The 20,239-nt window shown below is 46.3% G+C and overlaps 3 protein-coding genes and 4 non-coding genes across 8 annotated transcripts; 1 reads left to right on the top strand and 6 right to left on the bottom strand.

Moving 5' to 3' along the window:
• Positions 1–406: 406 nt before the first annotated feature.
• On the bottom strand, positions 407–3,774 carry SNAPC5 (small nuclear RNA activating complex polypeptide 5). Its single transcript, XM_066196798.1, has 3 exons — positions 3,664–3,774; positions 2,535–2,624; positions 407–1,917 (listed from the first exon to the last, which is right to left on the bottom strand). Exons 1-3 carry the CDS (start codon positions 3,751–3,753, stop codon positions 1,810–1,812), a joined length of 288 nt encoding a protein of 95 aa, XP_066052895.1. The 5' UTR covers positions 3,754–3,774; the 3' UTR covers positions 407–1,809.
• A 454-nt stretch (positions 3,775–4,228) lies between these two features.
• On the bottom strand, positions 4,229–10,247 carry RPL4 (ribosomal protein L4). Its single transcript, XM_066196335.1, has 10 exons — positions 10,151–10,247; positions 8,468–8,639; positions 6,862–6,968; positions 6,402–6,540; positions 5,964–6,088; positions 5,603–5,732; positions 5,032–5,188; positions 4,827–4,910; positions 4,538–4,658; positions 4,229–4,455 (listed from the first exon to the last, which is right to left on the bottom strand). Exons 1-10 carry the CDS (start codon positions 10,151–10,153, stop codon positions 4,309–4,311), a joined length of 1,185 nt encoding a protein of 394 aa, XP_066052432.1. The 5' UTR covers positions 10,154–10,247; the 3' UTR covers positions 4,229–4,308.
• On the bottom strand, positions 5,499–5,570 carry LOC136297118 (small nucleolar RNA SNORD18). Its single transcript, XR_010723102.1, has one exon. It is a non-coding gene; the product is annotated as a small nucleolar RNA SNORD18 (small nucleolar RNA).
• On the bottom strand, positions 6,605–6,704 carry LOC136297119 (small nucleolar RNA SNORD16). Its single transcript, XR_010723103.1, has one exon. It is a non-coding gene; the product is annotated as a small nucleolar RNA SNORD16 (small nucleolar RNA).
• Positions 7,052–7,122, bottom strand: LOC136297117 (small nucleolar RNA SNORD18). Its single transcript, XR_010723101.1, has one exon. It is a non-coding gene; the product is annotated as a small nucleolar RNA SNORD18 (small nucleolar RNA).
• Positions 8,711–8,811, bottom strand: LOC136297120 (small nucleolar RNA SNORD16). Its single transcript, XR_010723104.1, has one exon. It is a non-coding gene; the product is annotated as a small nucleolar RNA SNORD16 (small nucleolar RNA).
• A 262-nt stretch (positions 10,248–10,509) lies between the features above and the next one.
• Positions 10,510–19,191, top strand: ZWILCH (zwilch kinetochore protein). Of its 2 annotated transcripts, none has more exons than XM_066196111.1 (18): positions 10,510–10,589; positions 11,081–11,132; positions 11,617–11,712; positions 11,821–11,939; positions 12,424–12,620; positions 13,123–13,202; positions 13,470–13,625; positions 13,826–13,897; positions 14,206–14,299; positions 14,681–14,736; positions 15,365–15,467; positions 16,039–16,118; positions 16,298–16,454; positions 17,024–17,052; positions 17,408–17,544; positions 17,807–17,902; positions 17,991–18,109; positions 18,767–19,191. In XM_066196111.1, exons 1-18 carry the CDS (start codon positions 10,534–10,536, stop codon positions 18,856–18,858), a joined length of 1,791 nt encoding a protein of 596 aa, XP_066052208.1. In that variant the 5' UTR covers positions 10,510–10,533; the 3' UTR covers positions 18,859–19,191. The 2 variants fall into 2 exon arrangements, with proteins under 2 accessions (XP_066052208.1, XP_066052209.1); XM_066196112.1 differs by lacking the exon at positions 18,767–19,191 and adding an exon at positions 18,405–18,724.
• Positions 19,192–20,239: the final 1,048 nt, after the last annotated feature.

A 20,239-nucleotide genomic window follows, 5' to 3' on the forward strand; every position in this document is an offset into this window, starting at 1 on the left:
CAAGGCTTTAATCTGGTCACTGCACTATAAATTTCAGCTCTTTGAAAGGATGCTTTGGATGAGGAAATGCCTGAAATTCTTCCTCCAGAGGAATCCCCAGCAGCGGGACATGAACTTCCACATGGCCAAAGGATCAGGTATCAAAGGGCTGGCACAGCCTGGGGCCAGGAAATGACTCAGTGACACATCCAGGGCTCCCTCCAGCCTGTCCTGGCTGCAGTGACGCCTGAAGTGACAGCTGGGAGGGTGTAAATTAAACTCTTCTCCGAGCTTTACCTACACCCAGCAAACAGACCCACCCCAGAGTCTTTTACTGTTGGCTAAAAGAAACACACAGCAAGGTTTGAGAGGTTTAACTCCCACTTTGTCCCCCCAGACAGAAATAACGTGGGCACTGCAAGCACAGTTGTGGGCAAGGACAGCAGGAAAAGAACTTTATTGCAACATGCACTAGAATTGGGCTGTTAAATCCAAAGGCAAGGGACTCGTTCACAAAAGCAGCAGGAATTTCATCCATGAAAGCTACTCTGGACCATGCTGGGTACAAATAACATTTTTCAACAGTCAAAATTATCCTTTGGAGTTGAAATGTGCCAAGAAAGGCCAGGATGGCTCCTGAGCTCCTCCCAAACCAGCTCTTCACACACATCACTGCAAAGGTTTATTTGACCATAACACTTTTGGCTCAAACTTTGGGGATTTTTTTTTTAACCTGTCAGGCTTGGGAAAGCTTTGTTAAACAATCTCTTCACTCCTGTTCTAAATTCTTCCATTAGATACCCAGGATCCTCAAATAGTCTTTAGTACAGGATGAAGCCACATTTACATCCCAACAGTTTCCATTGGTCCAAACCAAACAAGAGCCAAATTAACACTCATTGAACAGTGGCAGGAACTCGCTGGAATCCCCCAGGATACCAGATACGTTTTTCCAAATGCAAAAATCGTGGAGATTTCACATCACTTTCCATTTATAATTAAGTTCTTAAACTCCTCATGCTCCTCCTTGAGAATCACATGGTAACAGGTGACCTTGCCTTGATTCATGAGGTTACAAGGAGAGAAAAAGAAATTAACACCAATTTTAAGAGTATTAGTACGAGCACCACGGATCATTTTTTACTCTACAATTTGTGGACAAATAAAAGGCTCCTTGGTTGCCGCTTTGAAGGAGCAAGAGTAGAAAGTCCTTCTTTGGGACACACTGACAGAACTGAAGAGCACCAGGGGGACAGAGAGACCTCCCTGCTGTGCACAGAGTTGGGCTGACAATGGGAGGACTCTGGGAATGACTCCAGCTTTCCACGGAACTGAGAACAGAGCAGCTGAAGGCTGGAGACAGCCCTGGACACATCTTTTCTCACTCTGTATCTTAAATTCCCAGTTTAGGCAAATGAGGTTATCATGTAATCACTGGGGCAGCACCAGCCACCAGGACCTGGATTTGTCTCTCACATCAGGAAGTGAGAACAGGCAAGTTATTGCTTTTAGTGCATGTGTTAATTAGTCTGGTTCATCAATTACTCTTCCCTTCCACATCCAAAGATGTTGTAAGAGCTACATTAGGTCTGAAATGTGGAATGGGTTATGCTACATATTTGTGCAGCAGATGTTCATTCTTTCAGCATCTGAGTCAAGATGTGCCCAGGCTGTGAAGTTCATGTGTTCAGTGTCACTGCCCTCAACTCTGACATATCGAATAGTTCATACCCACACACAGCACAAAATGGAAATCACTTGGTGAGTTTCGTATGAATGAAGAAGAAATTCCTGAGTCTGTACTAAAAACCATCTCTGATTTTTTTTCTCTCAAGAATCAGATTCTTCCTCCTCTTCCTCCTCCTCTTTATCATCCTGAAGACCGAGGTGTAACTGGGTTTGATTGATGGCAGCCTCATTGTCCATCTGCCCCAGGGTCTGTCACGAGAAAAGGGACGATTAGCAAACCCAGCAGAGGCACCGAACAATTCTCAAATCACCGTTAATGAAAGATGAATTTAATGCAGAGCTAGAACTGCTGACTGAGAGCCCGTCACAGCAACAAGGCCCTGATCTCCATGGGAAAGCTGCACCCGGGTCAGGCTGGCAGGTATTGAGTGAAAAGCTGCAGCACTTGAGCCTCCATCCCCAGCACCGGGGCCACCCCAGTGCCACAGAATATCCCATAAATGGTGAGCCACAGCTTCACCACCCAGGTATTTCCCCAGTCCCCCTGGAAACACCTTCACCACCCAGGTATTTCCCCAATCCCCCTGGAAAGACCTTCACCACCCAGGTATTTCCCCAATCCCCCTGGAAAGACCTTCACCACCCAGGTATTTCCCCATCCCCCTGGAAACACGGTGCTGCTTTTGAGGATGGGAAAAGGTGAAACCCTTGAAACCAACCAGCAGCAAGGCAGACATTTTACAGCTGAGCTCTGCACGGATGAGAAGCGTCAATGAGGGGACACGAGGCACAGGAGAAGCAGGCAGAGCTCTGCTCATGCTCACCCCCAGCCGTGGGGCCCCCTCCGAGCCCAGGGACCCCCGTACCTGCTGCGTGTCCTCGGCCAGGGCTGCCAGCGGCACTGGGACGTTCTCCTCGCCCGCCTGGATCATGGACTGCAGCGCCAGCTCCTCCACCTGCAGGGAGGCGCAGGGAGCACTGCTGGCACGGTCATTCACATCCCGGCCCAGCTTAGCCTCCCTGACCTGGAATTCCGGGCGCTTGGAGAAGCTTTGTTAAATCTTCTGCAATTCTGTTCTATGCTCCCTTATTACGATTTGCATTGAGTCTCTAAAGCCACACAGTCTTCAGTTCCACTACCTCAAACTATCCCTTCTCCATCCATCAGCCAAGGCAAAACACACACTCACATTTACCCCTTAGAGACATACTCACATTTATCTCTTAATGTATACAGACACAATTCCAGGTACCTCCTAGAGATGTATCCTACATCCACTCACAACTACATTTATCTCTTAATGTATCCTACATCCACTCACATTTACCTTTTAGAGACGTATTCCTTGTACACTCACAATTACCTTTATCTCTTAATATGTATTACATTACATTAATATGTACTGCATTTACCTCTTAGACGTGTAAATGTGAGTGTATCTCTGAGGCAAATGTATCTCTTAGAGATATATCCTACATATAGGATATATACATATATATATACTCACATTTACCTCTCAGAGATATATCCTACATATAGGAGAGAGATATATAGGATCCTTTATATCTTAGGGCTCACATACTTCTCAATGCATACATACACTCACACAGGTGTCACCAAGAGATGTATCCTACATCCACTCACAATTGCATTTATCGCTTCATGTATCCTATATGCACTCGCTTTTCTCTCTTAACGTTTGCATACACTCACAGGTACCTGTCACAGATGTACCCTGCACACACTCACAATTACATTTACCTCTTTGAGATGCACCCTGCACGCATTCACCTCTCAGAGCACGGTGGGTGGCTCCCCCTTTCCCAGACCTCCTGAACCCCCCAGGGATTCCCCGCCGCCCCTTTCCCAGCGCCGAGCGGGCCCGGCCTGTGGCGGGCAGGGCAGAGGGGCAGGCCCGGCCCCGCCGCCGCGCTCCCGCCGCCGCCGCCCCGGTCCCCGCGGCCGCGCCCGAGCCCCGGGCCGTCCCCGCGCACCCGCAGCCGGCGGAGCTGATCGTGCAGCGCCGCCTTGACCCGCAGCAGCGTCTCCTCCTCCCGGCGCAGCTCCTGCAGCCGGCTCAGCATCGTCCCCGCCGGGGGAGGCACCGCCCCGGCCCCGCACGTCACGGGCCGCCCGCGGGACGTCACCGCGGCACGGCGGGGAGCGGCCGCCGCCACCGCGCGGCCACCGCCGGCCACAGCACCTGCAGCAGCTCCGGGCCACCGCCGGCCACAGCCCCTGCTCCTGGTCACCGCCGGCCACAGCCCCTGCAGCAGCTCCGGGCCACCGCCGGCCACAGCACCGGTCCCGGCCCCCCCACCGCCGGCCACAGCACCGGTCCCGGCCACGCCGCCGCGCGGCCACCGCCGGCCACAGCATCCGCGGCAGCTCCTGGCCACCGCCGGCTACAGCACCGGCTCCTGGCCGCCACACCCGCGGCCCCTTCTGGCCACCGTATCCGCAGGATCCCGGCTCCCGCAGGCTCAGCCGCACCTCCCTCCTCTCTCCCCGCAAGTTTCTGTTTGAACGCCCACTCAGACACGCACACCCGGAGCCGGCTTTCTCTGTTCCAACAGCGTTTATTAGGGACACGCCCCGGGCACAGCAGCCGCGGGGACGCCGGGGCAGCACGGCCCCAGTTACGCCTCTGCCTTGCCCTTCGCCGCGGGCTTGGCTGCCTTGGCTGTCTTGGCCTTCTTGGCAGCAGGCTCTGCCTTGGGTGCAGCCGGGGTCTTGGCTGCCAGCTTGGCCTGGGCCTTGGCTTTCTTCTCTTCCTTGAGTTTGTGCTGAAACAGAGAGAGAGAGAAGATCGATCAGGGCCACATCCAAAGCAGGAGCCCCAGCCCTGCCCGTGGCAGCCCCACTCACGTTCTGGGCGTGCCGTAGGATGGTGTTGCGCCGCATGGTTTTGGCATACGGGTTCAACTTGATCATGATTCTCAGGTTCTTCAGCGGGTTCTTCTTCAGGACCCTGCGCTGAATCTTCTTCCTGAAAAGCACAGCCATGTTGTGCCATCAGCATATTTCGCAATGCCACTTCTGCTGAATTATCCCTGAAATCTGGACAGCTGCAAATCCTTGTGTTTACCCAGGAATTAAGAAATCCCAGCCTGAAACCTCCCTGCAAAGCCTCTGCTCATTAAATAAAATCACTTACTTTGGAGCACGCAGGGCCTTCTGGATTTCCTGGCTTCTCATGATTCTTCCAATATCTGTGTTGGTCATCTTGTGCATTGGCAGGCTGCGAAACCAACGTTTTGTCACCATGGCTAATTCACCATAACCAGGCACTTAGGAGCAAGTCCCAGCATCCCTTTTCCTGGGAACAAGGGGGGCCGCTCTCCCACCCTGGCTGCACTCACTTGTAGTCGCTCTTGAGCGTGGCAGCCTTGCGCCAGGTGCCGTACAGATCGTCCAGCTTGCGGAAGGCGCTCTCTGTCCAGATGCAGAAACGCCCCACGTGGCCCCCGGGAGCCAGGCGCAGCAGGTTCAGCTTGTTCACGTTCAGCAGAGTGATCCCTGCAGGGAAAGCAGGCAAAGCAATCCCTTGAGTTTGTAATTCAAACCCAGGAATGGGAGGCTACGCAACAGACAGGATGCAGAAAGTGACTGGGGGTTTTTGGCTTTGACACTACAGAGCTGCACACACCTCTGTATGAAAGTGTACTGAATTTTTAAATTAATAATAATCAGCAGCAGCCTTTCCCCAGTGGCAAACTCAGCAGCCTCATTGCTGCCCCAAACACAGTTCAGGGTTGGGAACAGCTGCAACATTTGTCACAAACACCCTAAAACATCGCCCTTACAAAGAACACATCAACCACTGCAGCAAGTCAGAACTTCCACACAATCACGGTGTTTCAGAAACACGGACCAATGAAGTGGAATCTCATCATTCCAGGCAGAGGAGTGGGTGTGTCCCAGGGCAGTTACCTGGGATATTCCGGAAGGCTCTGATGATGCCATTGTCCTCGTTGTAGATGATGCAGGGTCCCCTGCGCTGGATGCGGCGGCGATTCCTCATCTTGCCCTTCCCGGCCCGCATGCGCTGGGAGGCGTAAACCTGGGAAAGGCAGGAAGTGAATATCCCAAATATCCCAGCAGCCCCCAGCCCAGCCCAATACACCGCTGCAGTCAGAACTTCACCATCATCACTGCAGATCTGCAACACGGACCAGTGAAGAAGTTCATCATTCTTGAGTCAACATACAGAACTATTTGGAATTCCTGCTCTAATCACTGCAGAGTTGAATCCCCTGTGTTTTGCCCTTCAGATCACACCTTCTCAACTCACCTTTTTGATGTCATTCCAAGCTTTAAGCTTCTTCAGGAGGAGAACAGCTTCCTTGGTTTTCTTGTAGCCCTCAACCTTGTCCTCAACAACCAGAGGAAGTTCTGGAATCTCCTCGATGCGGTGACCTAGAGAGGATTTCACAAGACACTCAGTGTTGCTCACTGAGCTTGGCTGGACCCATTCCTCACGGTTATTGCTTTGTATATTCATTAATGATACACGATAAATTAAATTCACGATAGAAATTAATGAAGTCAAGCACAGTAACCAGAGCAGTAAAGTTCCAGTGGTGTCTCACAGAGGACTTTGTGTACCTGAGTGTTGAGTAAATCTCTACCTCCACGAACAGAAATCAAACCACACTGCAAGACTCCATTCAATCACCACGCTGGTGGCATCCAACACTGGCTCAAACAATTCCGGAGGCAGAATTCTCACCTTTAGACATGACCAGAGCTGGGAGGGCAGAGGCAGCCAGAGCAGAGCAGATGGCGTAACGCTTCTGCATGACGTTCACTCTGCGGTGCCAGCGCCGCCAGGTCTTGGTGGGGGCGAACATGCGGCCGCCACGACACATCTGGGAGCTGCAGTTAAAGACAACTTTTTGGGATTTTCTTAGCCCAAAGTGACTCTCTGTTGCTTGCTCAGCGTTAATGGGTCGTCAACCACCTGTGCCAGGACTCTGACAGCAGGCAACTGTCCCTGGGCACAGCGTAAGGCGCAAATTACGACATCATGGCAAGGCAGAAAGGGTCATGTGGTTCCAGAGTGGGAATCACATCAGATCAAGCCTGAGACTACCTCAAGAAAAAGATTCCATCTCACGTTTAGATAACTAAAAACTGTTCTGCTGGCCGAGTTCTGTGCCCCCAAAGCCAGCAGAGGCATGGAAGGATACATTGCCAAAGGCACCCTGGCCAGAGCGGTGAGTGCCACCACCCCGGACTCGAGGGATTCGAGCAACAGCTCTCCCAGTACCCCATGATTCAGCACTGGTCTGGTGACCTGCAAGAGAGAGAGAAAGGGTCATTCAGAGAGTGACATCACTGCCACGTTCCCACTGTCAGAGGGATGCTGAAGCCAGGGCACCAATCAGAACTTCCACACAATCATGTGTTTCAGAAACACGGACCAATGAAGTGGAATTTCATCATTTCAGCACAACAAACCTTGATCAGGAAAACATCCTAGTCTATTAATGTACTTTATTCTGACATTAAAGACATTTATTTTAAGCTTGATCCTCAGTCTGGAGGTCTGACTTGGCACTGCTATACTCAGCAAGTTAAAAACTTTGTGTGAAACTTAGAAACAAGATTAAAAAGGTATGTTCATGTGAAATTTAGAAATAAGATTACAAAGGCACGTTCCTAGCACAGACTTCTTGGGAAGCAGAAGTCATCTGCACCAACAACAGAAGCCAATCTAACAAATGCCCATTTGCAGGAATTTTTCTTTGGTGAATGCCTCAGGCAAGTCTTGTGGAGCAGAGATTTTCACTTGCAACACTTTCAGCCATTTTATGTTTCTCCTGCAAAAAGCTACGCTTCCACCTGAGGACCTTTGGCACTGTGATACTCCCAGCAACACCCCAAAACACCACCTCGATGCTCCTCAGAATAAGAATGTTGCTGTTGGACACAGAAGACTCCAAATAATTCAGAAGGCCTATTCAAAGTATAGAAAAAGAAGGCCTTCTTTTGTTTAATTCTTACTACTTTTTATGAGGTGTTCTGATACAGGCTTAACATGATTGGTGAATAGAAACAACACCTTTCTAATCCTATTGGTTAAACTAGAGAAACTAGTTGGACAAAGATTGGTTTGAGAAAGGAGAGTTGTTTACCAAGATTGTTTTGAGAAAAAAACTTTCTCGAGAAACTTTTAATGCATTGGAACTGCATTAGAACATACAACTTTTAATGCATTAGAACTGGAAATACTCATTTCTGTGCTGGCTCCACTGCACAGAGTAGTTAAATAGATTCATACATAGTTGTCATTTTTTTCTTCGTCTTAATATCATGGATCAAAGTAATAAATACTAAACTTTTCCTTGGGGAAAATGTTAGCAGCTGCTAAGCAGGCTAAAATTCTCCCAGGCCCACATATAAAAACGCTGTGTTTAAAAGCAGCCTGTTAACAACTGGCCTTGCCTTCTGCACAGAACCCCAGCCATGAGCACTGCTACCCTGATTTTTCAGCCTTCTGATGTTTCTGCATTTTCTACTGGAGCTTTGTAATATAAACAGTGATGTTTGGTAAATAATACATTCTTTTCCAGCGGGGGAAGTAAATTGATGGACTTCCAGGTTGACCAGCGGAGTCAGAGAGGTGTCAACCTCATCCCCCAACCCCCGATCACATTCCAAAGGCTGCATTAATCGAGATCCCAAAACGAACTCCTTTCTTTCTCATTTCCCAGCTTGAGGGGGCGAGTGTGATTTGAGAGCCTTCTCCTTACCCCATCCCCAGCTTTATTTCCAGGTGAGCCCTGGCCGTACCTGCGAGCTCGCTGACAGCGTAGGGCTGCCGGTTGTTCTTGCGCAGGTTGGTGTGCACGAAGTTGACCACGTCGGGCCGGATGGGCGCCTTGAACACGGCGGGCAGCGTCACGTTCTTGCCCGACGCCTCGCCCTTCTCGGAGTACACGGAGATCAGCGGCCGAGCGCAAGCCTGGGGGGGAGCACGGAACCTTTTGGTACTACGAAAGGTGAATCTCCCGGTGTTTGGGCTGCTCTGGGTATTGCTCAGAAGGAAGGAGTCGTCAGCCCGGCAGTGCCAGCGCGATGACAGCAGGCGACTGTCGCTGGGCACTGGGTAAGACGCAAATTACGTCATCACGGCAATAGTTCACTCCCAGTTGTGCTCCACGGAAAACTACACCTGAATTTCCCAAGATATTCTACAGCTCAGCCTCCAGGCTCCGTAACAAACCCCTTCAAAACTACTTCCCATCTACTATTAAAAAGCCCACCCAAGTGTTAATTAAACACTTACAATTTAATATAAGAGATGCTGTAACCAACTTCTGCAATGACTGCAGCTCATCAGTGTCAGAAGAAAGGCTGGACCCTCCAGAAAACTACACCTGAATTTTCCAAAGCATTTCTACAGTTCAGCCCCTGTGCTCTACAATAAATCCCCTTCAAAATTTCCCATCCACTATTAAAAAGAACCCACCTGCATTAATCAAACACTTGCAATTTAAATTAGGAGATGCTGCAACCGACTTCTCTGCTGTAATGATTGCAGCTCAAACTGACGTCAAACAGGGTCAGAGGGAAGTGTGGACCCTCTGAACAGTCTCTAGTGCTTTCAAATTTGTGAAGTGAAAAATTAAGCTGCTCTCAGCACCAGCTGCATGTCAAAAGGCTGAAAGGATGCTCAAAAATAGCCAGAGGATGAGCAGCACCCTTTAAAAACAATGTTTTAGCTTTATACTGTATGGGTTGTTAAATGACCTCGTGGTAACAGCACAGGCAAAGCATCTTCCTTCCCTTTTCCAGCTGCAGTTCATTTTAGAGGTATTAAAATACTCTAGAACTGCAAACTAACCAGCTAAGAGCAACGGAAGGGCCATCTCTGCATGTGACACTGCTCACGGGCAAGGCTCGGGGCCCCGGTGTTAGCCCAGAGACCCCGACACAAAAAACAAACTCGATCAGGGCGAAGGCATCAGAGCACAGTCTGAGCTGTACCGGTAAGAAAAGGTGTTTAATTGCAACCTGATTCTACACCAAGGCCTCCTAAAGCCTGTTCTGCAATAAAAACAGGTTTAAAAATGCGATATATAGAAGTCATTCTTCCCACTCTAGCTCAGCGCAAACGCTCCCAAGAGGCCTGCTTTACTTTAGACACATGAGGAAACTACAAAGCGCTGCCAGATGGCGATGGGGACCCTATCCCACTCTATTTCATGTCCATGGAAAGGAGGAGTTTGGGCAAACCACGCGGAGCTCCCACCCGCGGCCTCCCGATCCCGGCGCCTCTCGGGCTCCACGCGGCCGCCGAGCGCCGACGGGCCCAAAATGGCGGCCGGGCGCTCCACGCCGCCAGCGCGGCCCCCGAGCTGCCCGCGGCTCGGCCCTGCCCGCCGGGCACGGCTCCCCCGGGCCGGCCCCGCTGCCCGCCCCGCCGTCCCGCGGCCCCTCGCTGCCCCGGGCCGGGCCCGGCGCTGCCCTCACCATGGCGGCGGAGCTGCTGCTGCGGCCGCCCGCCTGCGCCGCGCCCCGACCGGAAAAGGAAGAACTTGTCACCCTCCCGTCAATACGTCGATGTCACTCCGCGTTCTCACCGCCGCTTCTGCCGCGCCGGTCGGTCAACCCCTGATCCCAGTCCAAGCTTCGGGTCGAGCTCTAGCCCCGGTCTCAGTTCGCAGCAAAGTCTTTTCGGTCCCGCCGCGCCCATCCTGAGCCCTCCGGGCGCCTCTGTCCCGCTCAGATCCCCGCCAAAGCGGAGGACTCTGTTCCGGCGGAGGGATCCGGCGTGACGCCACTCACAGCGTCACCTTCCCCTCACGGACATCGCGTAGCGCCGGCGGGCGGGAACTTCGATTGTGGCGGGGGCGATGGCGGCCGAGCGGCGGCGCCGGGCGGGCGCCGGCCTGAGCGGGCTCCTGCTCCGGTAGGGATCGGGGCTGTTCCCGGGGATGTTCCGGGCTCCTGCTCCGGTAGGGATCGGGGCTGTTCCCGGGGCTGTCTGGGCTCCTGCTCCGGTAGGGATCGGGGCTGTTCCCGGGGCTCAGCGGGCTCCTGCTCCGGTAGGGATCGGGGCTGTTCCCGGGGCTCAGCGGGCTCCTGCTCCGGTAGGGATCGGGGCTGTTCCCGGGGTTGTCCGGGCTCCTGCTCCGGTAGGGATCGGGGCTGTTCCCGGGGTTGTCCGGGCTCCCGCTCCGGTAGGGATCGGGGCTGTTCCCGGGGTTGTCCGGGCTCCTGCTCCGGTGCGGATCGGGGTCACTGTCTGGGGGTCTCCGCTGCTCTGCTCCCCGCTTGTGGGGAGGCTGCTGAGGCTCCCGTTGTACCCTTGAAGCGTTTAATGTATGTGGATAATGTTGCTGTTTAACAAGGAACGCTGAGGGGAAAAGTCGTGTATCTCAACGTTTTCTTTTCTTTCAGGATACGTGAAGATGGAAAGGACAGTATCCCCGAACATCCCTATCTCTATGAGGTACAGTCATAGACTGGTTTGGGTTGGAAGGGAGCTTGAAGATCATCCCATCCCACCCCGTGCCATGGGCAGGGACACCTTCCACTGTCCCAGGCTGCTCCAAACTCTGTCCAGCCTGGCCCTGGACACTTCCAGGGATCCAGGGGCAACCACAGCTTCTCTGGGCACCCTGTGCCAGGGCCTGCCCACCCTCACAATAAAGATTTCTTCCTAATTTCCAACCTAAACCTACCCTGTCTGCGTGAAGCCATTCCACCTTGTCCTGCCACTCCATCCTCTTAAAGGGTCTCTCTCCATCTTTCCTGTAGGCTCCCTTCAGGCACTGCAGGAAAGCTGCAAGTGGGTCACAAATTGATTGAAAAGGACTGGAAAACAATCCGTGGAATTATTTAATTTTGCAATTTCTAGTATAAATAAAAAAAAGCTGAAATGCAGTGTGTCTACACAGTGCATTAAAAAGTTTTGATTTTTTTTTTTTTCCCAGACTGACGTAGAGATCTCACTGGTTGGTGGCAGTTGCAAAAGTCCTGTTGAAAAGTTCTGGAATGGAAGCAGTGCAGTCTATATTTTGCAGAAAGCTGTGAGTGTGCATGGTGGATGTTCAATGTAATCCAGACTTTTGAATTCCTATCAGATTGTTTTTCACACACCTTTCAGTTTCTGACTTACATGCACGTTTCTCTTAAAGACTCACAACGAAGAAAGCAACTCCATGGAGGAATCAAGAACAGAGGATGCTGTTTATGCCTCTGAGGTTTTGCCAAAGGAGAGTCCTGGAACCCTGGCTCTTTCTGTTGGAAGAGCAAAGTAAGTGTGAAAGCTTTCCCTCCCCTTTTGAGGGAGTTTTCTTCAGTAATTTTGTCTTTTTCTGATATTCAGAACCTGTATTTTCAATCCCCTAAATGAAATTACTCGTTAGTTTATGAGGAGTTGTGACTGTTTTCCATCCTGCAAAAGGGCCTCCCTACTTTTAATGGCTGAAAGTGTTTAAAAAAGTAGCTAAAATCCAGGTGTTGAAAAAGCACTTGGGCTGTTGGGTTAATGGCATTCACTGGGTGTAGATGAGCAAAAAAAGCTCACTAAGACTTCAATGTTTTTTTTTTTGGTAAAGCTCCTGTTCAAAAAAGCCCTAAAAATCTGATTTGCGTCTTTGTTGCTATTAAAATACCAATGCATGGTACCAAAACATGGTTTACCTAAGTAATGTATTCTTTTTAATCAGCTTAAAACGTAATATTCAATTATAATTTTAGAATCTGACATCTTCCTTTCTCCCTGTCCCTGTTTCTAGGCAGTTGATTTCCTTGTACACGATGGTGCAGAACCCAAACATGACCTGCCTGGGGACAAGTGACCTGGTGGTGCTTCCCCCGCTGTGGGCCAGGTGTGATGGCTCTGACCCTCAGCACACCCGCTGGATTGGAGCTGAGCCTCTCAAGGCTGGAAATAAAGTCACAGGGCTCAATATTTACACGGTTTCATGTGATGGTAAGGTGGTCATGGTGCACAGAAAATTAAATGAGGAAGGCTAAAAGATGTGGGGATGCTGATGTCACAGTGATGTCTTTGTTCTTTGTGTGATGCTGGCTTGGAAATTATCTATATTCCTGGTTTTAATGAAAAAAAAAAAAAGAGAGATTAAAATAAGAGAAAAGATGTTTTTAACCGATGCTGTGGGGGGGAAATGGCTTTTTAATCTAAATGATGCACCTGTATCTGTGCAGGCCTGCCTCAACTCAGGTGCAACAGCAGGGAATTTAAATTGCTGCCATTCAGCATCTTACACAACCTCTGATTCATTCTAAACATTTGTGTGTGTTCATATCAGCTCTTATAATCAATAGGAGGAATGCAAGGGGAATTCCTGCTTTCTGAAGGACAGCACAAGTCCTGCTTCACCAAATGGAGAATTTGGGAATGAATTTGAAGTGCCAAATTTGAATTGTGTCAAATGGGGAGTTTTGATTCTCATCTTTTTTTCCTTTCCTAGGTCCTACAGCTGATAAAACCCGTTTTGCAAACCTGGAAGAGCTCAAAATGGAACATAGAATAAGACATCATTCATCTGTTGTAGGTTTTTACACTCTGTCATGGCTTCAGCTGAAGTTTAAAAACTCTGTTTTGGGATTTATGATGCTGGTTTGGGGAAGTTTTTTAGATCCTCTATGGAAACTCACCTTAGTGTGATTCTATAGTATAACAGCCTGATTTCAGGTCACGTTTATAATGCATTTGTCTGGCATTAACCGTTTTTTTGCATGTTTGGGAAAAGCTTTTAAAATTCCTTTGCCCGTGGTAGATTTGTTGTTTTCATTTTTTGAAATCTTTTCACTTCAGGTGACGACAAAAGGATTTGCTCGCTATGAGCTGATTGCACCTGCTGCAATGGAGGAGACCATGGCAGAGTCTGGGAGCAGCATCAGTGTGGAGATCACATGGAATGGGGTGGAAAAGATCCTGGAGACTCCCCCACTGATCTCTGCTGCCACCCTGGTAAGTCAGGGTGGAAAAAGCAAATCAACCCAAGCTCTTGGCACAATTCACATCATGAGCAGTGTAAAGGAGAGAAGACAAAAGCAAAATCTGTTCATCAGCTGAATTATGAGTTGTGCTGACATGCTTCTCACTGATAAAAATTTTAGGACATTTGATTTCTAAAGCTTGAAACTGAGATAAACTTGTGGAACTTTCAGAATGTTTCCCTGGAGTCGGGGGACCCCAGAAGTCCCGTGTTCCATCTGTACCGAGAGCTGCAGTTCCTCCTGGTGAGTGCAGGGAGAAATTCCAATTTCACATTTTATGTGCTAATAATTTGCTTTATTGCAAACTCCATCAGATGTTTCAAAGATAACTTCCAAGCGTTTATTTTAGCTGCAACTTTGAGTTCAGTTTTAGAAATCTTAAACACAAAGGGGATAAATCATCCAGGGAATTCTGAAAATTTGTAACTCCTGGTTAGTTGTGCAGAGATTCTTGGTGAAGTTTTCTGTGAGAGATGACACGTGCAGGACTCCCAAGAAGAGCTGATTTCTGTTATGATTTTTTTTTTGTTATGATTTTCCGCTGCCTTTAGGCTTTGGCTGGAGGTCTGAAGATGGGTGCGACTGAGTGGCCTGAGCCATCAGAGTCTGAATCAGCTCTTAAACTGGTCCAGGAATTTCTGACTGGTAATTGCTGCTTGTTCATGGGGAGGGAGGGCTGTGGCACTTCACAGGAATAAAAGGGAATTCCACATACAACTTTTAATGCATTAGAACTGGAAATATTCATTTCTCTGCTGTAACCACTGCACAGAGTAGTTAAATAGATTCATACATGGTTGTCATTTTTCATTATCCTAATATCATGGATCAAAGTAATAAATAATAAAAAACATTTTTAAAATTTTTATAATTTTTTTCAGATTGTATCCTTCCCCTGTAAAACCATTTTAAAATGAATCAATTTTATTATTCAATGTATTTGTTAGTTATGATGTGCCTGGGGGTTAAGGATTGGTTTGATGACACTTTTCACAGCGGTGGAACTTACTCTTTTAACTCTGCTAGATTTAAAGAAGAAGCTGGATGGAGATTGTGTATTTGGAAACAAGAATGAAACGGAGGTGTGTGCAATTTCCTAACAGCTGCTTTGTCATTTTGCTTCCCTTTTAACTGCAGTTATTTCAAAGTTTGACTAAATCTTCTCTATTGTTTATATGTTTAAATAGTGATGTAAAGGAATATGGATCTCTTGCTTTCTGTCTCTGCTCTGAAAATTATATTAAGATTTTTTTTCCCCTCTCAGCCTACAAGGAAAGGTTTAGGTCTATTTTCTATTAAGAGAGAAGCAGCATTTTGTGGATAATCTAAGAATATATTGATTTCTGTGTCAGCAGAACTATTCTGTATCAGGATTACAGGGAAGTTCTCCATTCTGAGAATTTGTGTGTCTGGATTTTGGCCTCTCAGGGCACTGCTGGATGCAAAGACAATCCCTGGCTGAGATCTAAAGTCTCTCTGACAGTGCCTTGTGTTTCCTGGTCCAAGGCTGGCAGTTATCCAGTGGGATAATTCTGAATCAGACTCACTTTTAAATAAAAATATACTTCCAAATGACTGTGTGGTAATTTCCCTGGAAAAGGGGGAGTTTTGAGTTTGCAGCCAGTTTTGATCTCTGGAGAAATTCAGATGTGGAAGCTTTTTTGACTCTCAGGCACCATTTTTTCATCGAAGACCAATAAATTCTTGCAGAAAATCAAATGTGACACTGCTGCTGTGGACAGTTGCATAAAATCAATGTTTGGTGAGCGAGGAGACCTGGACTTCACTGAGCAATTATGGTGCAAAATGAAAGGTAAGTGTGTTGTGCCCCCTTTGTTTGCCTTTCATTTTCTTCTCTATCTGCTAGACAGTTTTGCCTTTGCAGGGAAATTCCTGCCCTTTTCTGAGTTTTAAGGACTCATCAGCTCTTCAGAAAATTGGTATCAGCTCTTTCTGAAAGAGCCCATTTTAGGGATGTAGGATGATGTGTTTTTTTACAACCTTCCAGTGGCAGACCAGCATCCAGCAGGAGAGAATTTCATTTGATTTGACTGCAAAAGGTACTAAACCACTGGTGGTTGCTCTAAAGCTAAAACCCATCTGCTTTAAACCTGAAGACTTTGCAATTCCTTTTTCTCTACATCTGAAGGGTAATTTTCAGTGTATATAGAGTTCAGTGGTCTCTGTTGATCACTTTTTGTTTTAGAGTAACCTTTTTTAAAGTCATCGTATGACAAAGCTGCCAAAAAGCTGTGCAATCTGTAATTTCAGCTCTCATTCTTTAATTGAGGGGTTTTGTTCATGCAAGGGTGTTGTTATTGACTTAACAGCCAGAGAAAAAGCCTGAAGGATTGATAATTAAAATACTGTGTTTTTCTTTCTAGGTGTCAGTTCTTATCAGGAGTTAATAGACTGTTTCACACTGGTCATAAAATCCCTGCAACGTGCTGAGATACAGCCATGGGTGTGTATTTGTATTTCACAAGAAATGGTAAAATCTGGGGTAGTTTCAAGTAAAATACAGTTCTTGTCCCTTCACTGCCCCTCATTTGTGTTGTTTTTAAATTGTGTGTTGAACTTCTGAACAGTATTGAGGATGTTTCATGCACAGTTACATCACTAAAAAAACTGGTTTATTTTTAGATTCATCAAGGGAGCAGCAGCTTCTTAAGTCAATTGATCCAACAGTCCTACCATGGGAAGCTGGAGGATGTTTCCCTCAGTGACATCACTCCCATCCAGATGCTCCTGGAGATTGGCTTGGAGAAGATGAAGAAGGATTATGTCAGTTTTTTCATAGGTGAGTCTGACACTTGGTAACAGCGTGAGGAATTCAAGAGAAAAGGTGTTCCATGAAGGAAATAATGAACTTTTTGGGTCACCTCCATCTCTCTTCCTTCCCATCTGCTGAAGTGCAGTTTCCAGCTTCCTTAATAATGGAACTTTTCAGCTTTTAAATTTCGAAATTTTAAAAACTCATTTTTTTCAAAATAAGCATAGCTTTGTGTTTTGCTGTTGTTGTTACCCCTTCATTTCTTTCTGGCATCTGTCATCCTGTTTTCATTCTTTGTTTATTTGCTTTTTTATTTTCACTACTTCTGTAAACTTGTGTGTCCTGAGGAGGGTGGTTGTCTCCAGTACATGGTGGGTTTCTTCATTGTGCAACCTTGGTGATAAATAAAATTGACCTTACCACTTCAGAGGGGATTTCTTGTTTGGAATGAACGATCATGTCAATAAATAACATCACACTCCTGCTGACTTTGTGCTTTAGTAGAATTTCCTCTTTGATCACCTGAATGTTGCTTGTATTTCATCTGATACCATGTATTAAATTTTAATTTTTTTTTCCTGCTGTTCCTTTTACAGGCCAGGAACTTGCAACAGTAAACTACTTGGTGAGATGCTTTATTTTTATTTTATAAAGCAGTGCATGATTAGCTGATGGTGGGATGCAAATCATAAAAACTGAGAAACTGAACTGCAGATCACGAGGCTGGAACAACACCCTGCAGGAATGTCATTGTTTTGTTTAATATTCCCAGATAATTCCCTAATACCTGACCTGGGTCACTGTCAAGGCAGTGAACCTTTGTCACATTTTGATGGGACTTTATTCTGAGTCTGCTGGGCCACTCTAAAAATCTTGGCTGCTCCAAAGAAGCAGGAAGATGGTTTCATTTCCTGAGGGTGTGTTGTGTGTCTGGAGCAATGGAGTGCTCAGGTAAGAGCAGAACCTCTTTACTCTTCCAGGATTATTTCATTTCCACATCAGTGGATCTCCAGGAACAAGTGCACCGTGTTCAAAAGCTTCACCACATGCTGGAAATCATGGTCAGCTGTACAGGCTTACTGCAGTTCAGACACGAGAACCTCTTCCCTTTGACACAGTAATTATTGCATTTCTACTTCCGCTCTTTAAATGACAATCACAAACAGAGTTTGTTTGACAGTTTTAAAGAAACACCTTCATGGTGGTGACAGTGAGACTGCAGAAGGATCAGGTGGATCTTCCTGCCAGATTTTGCTTTGGGACTAAAGCTGAAAGCTAAGGAAAATAATAAAATGTCAGAGTACAGTTAATTTTGCACAAGGTTTATCCTCTGCTGTACAAGCATTTCTTTAAAGAAAGTAACCTGATGTCTCTTGTAGGATTTGCATGAAATATTACAAGGAGAACCCTCTGAATGAGAAGCATGTGTTTCAGCTGCCCATCAGACCAGCTCTTGTGAAGAAATTCTATCAAAAGTAAGAGAAACTTCAGCATTTGCAGCATAAAACTCAGATGTGACTGAACACCTACCTCAATTTTGATGGTTTTTGATTATTCCCTCAGTGATAACCCTGAGGTCTGGAAGGTGGAGATAAGCAGTGGGCATGGACAGAAGGAGGTGAAAACAACGTGGCAAATCAGCACCAATGCTCCAGTTGAACATGGCACATCAAACAATTCAGGTGGGGGAATGCTGGTGGTGAAATGAAATAATCAAAGCACAAACTTCAAACGGATTCAGTTTTTATCCTGAGTTCAGTGGGCCTGAGCTTTATATTTACTTTTTAGCAAGAGCAAAATGATATTATGCCTTCTACTAAAAGAGTGAGGTGGTATTTACAGAACTGAGGATCTTCAGAAAGTGGTGACTTTTTGCCTTCTCAGCTTGGCTGAGTTATGTTTTTTAGAGTTAAAATGACAGAATAGTTCCAAATATGAGATGACTGATACCCAAAAAATCTTGCACCTTATTTCTAAAATGTCTGCCAATGAATCTGAGAAGAGTTTTGAAGAGAAATTTCCCTGTTGTTAATGCTGGTCTCGAGTCAGAGAAAGTGCAAAGGGGAGAACATCTGCCTTGCTGCAAGCAAATGTAGGACAAGTGGAAAAGCATCAGAATGGGGAAGAATAAGCAGAGAGACTGGTACAGAAATGATTTGCCTTTTTGGGATGAGGTTTGCCGTGAGGATTTGGTAAATCTTTCCTGTAATTTTTGATTTTTGTCATGAAGTGCTTCAGTAAAACTCCACTTTGAAAACAGTTCTGGAAGCTGCTCCATGAACTGATCTCTGCCTCCTAACAAGAGTGGCTGATCCCAACTTTTCCCTTTGTCCTTGCAGGTTTCCTTTTGGACTCCACAGTAAATGGAAGCAGTGAAGAAAAGCTGTATTTTATTACCATGACTCAGTGCAGTCAGGTGCACTTCACTTAAGTTGATGTTGCTGAGCAGGCAGGACTGGAAAGGTACAGAAAGGGCAAAAATTCAGTGTTTTCTGTCCCAACAGAACCTTTAGAAACACTCTGGGCTTCAAACAGTTCATCTTCACTGATTTATTTGCTTTATTACACCTAAGTGGGACCTCCACAGCCACAATTCACCTGTAGGCATCTCCTTTGTTAAAAATGCAGTGCAATTATGACTGTACAGTATAAATATTTTGTATATATGGTGCATTTTTTTCATATATTTACAGGCATTCAACAAAGTTGTGCACTTTGGGGTTTTATATTTTATTGTTTTGATCATTAAAAATGCAATCAGACACTGTTCAGAGTGTGAGTTATCTTAACCATCAAACCAAGCAATATTGTCATGTTCTCCTGGGATCGAGTGCTCCTTCATCATCCTGAAGGATTTGGAAATCTCTTCATCCAGGGCCTTGGGATCTTCAGCCACTTTGGGTTTCTTTGTCCCTGTATTTATATTTTGGTGTATTCTTGGAAATACTTCTCTCTCCTCTTCAAATTATTTTATTCCTTCAATGTGAAGTGAGTTATTTTAACAGTGTTGTCTTGGATCTTTTGCATAATTTTTTGAAAAACAAAATCAGTAGAATTGGCTGGACGTTAATCGTTTAAATTTGTTGCCAGTTGCATGTGTTATGCTGATTAATCAGTGAGGAAACATTTTGATGGTCTAATTTAAACAATTTCATAATTTCATACATGCTGACTAAATAATCTGAGACAAATATTTTGCATTAATACCTTAACTGTGGGTAAGTAAGAAAAAGGAAAACCCCCAATATCCATTATTTTAAAAACTCTAAATTATAGATGATTATTAATATAAATTTTTATAACTTCTGGTTTCAAGCAGAGGGAGTTGTATTTCAAGTACATCCAGCTGAATTGTGGAACCAAGTTTTTATAGTGCTTGTTTCTACCTGCACTAGAAGGGAATTTAAGGTGAAATATTAATTTTGGAAGTGCTTGGATTACTTAAAATCCACATTTTTGTGTGTAATATATTATAAAGTTGTACAAGGTAAGTCTGCTTCCTGTAAACCAAACTGCAGAGGTGTGGTTTAAATCTGATTCAGAAGTTGTCACCTTGGATTACTCACTTCAAACAACTCTTCTCCACACCTAAATAGCAAATTATCCTAACTTTTAGACATGAATAAGTTCATATTTAACCAGTGCTCTTGGGATATTTAAGTCCTTTTATATTTTAAAATCATGTGTCTGTCTTTCTCCAAATAGCAATTACATGGTAATCAAAATGCTGTTGATGAACAGACTGAAAGATTTGCAAGCGGCTTTTAATCACTTGAACTCTGTACTGGCAAGATTTGAATCACTTTACTCTC

Source organism: Chamaea fasciata, unplaced genomic scaffold, assembly GCF_029207755.1.
Source record: "Chamaea fasciata isolate MVZ Bird 193981 ecotype frontalis unplaced genomic scaffold, bChaFas1.0.hap1 SCAF_14, whole genome shotgun sequence".
NCBI lineage: Eukaryota > Metazoa > Chordata > Aves > Passeriformes > Sylviidae > Chamaea > Chamaea fasciata.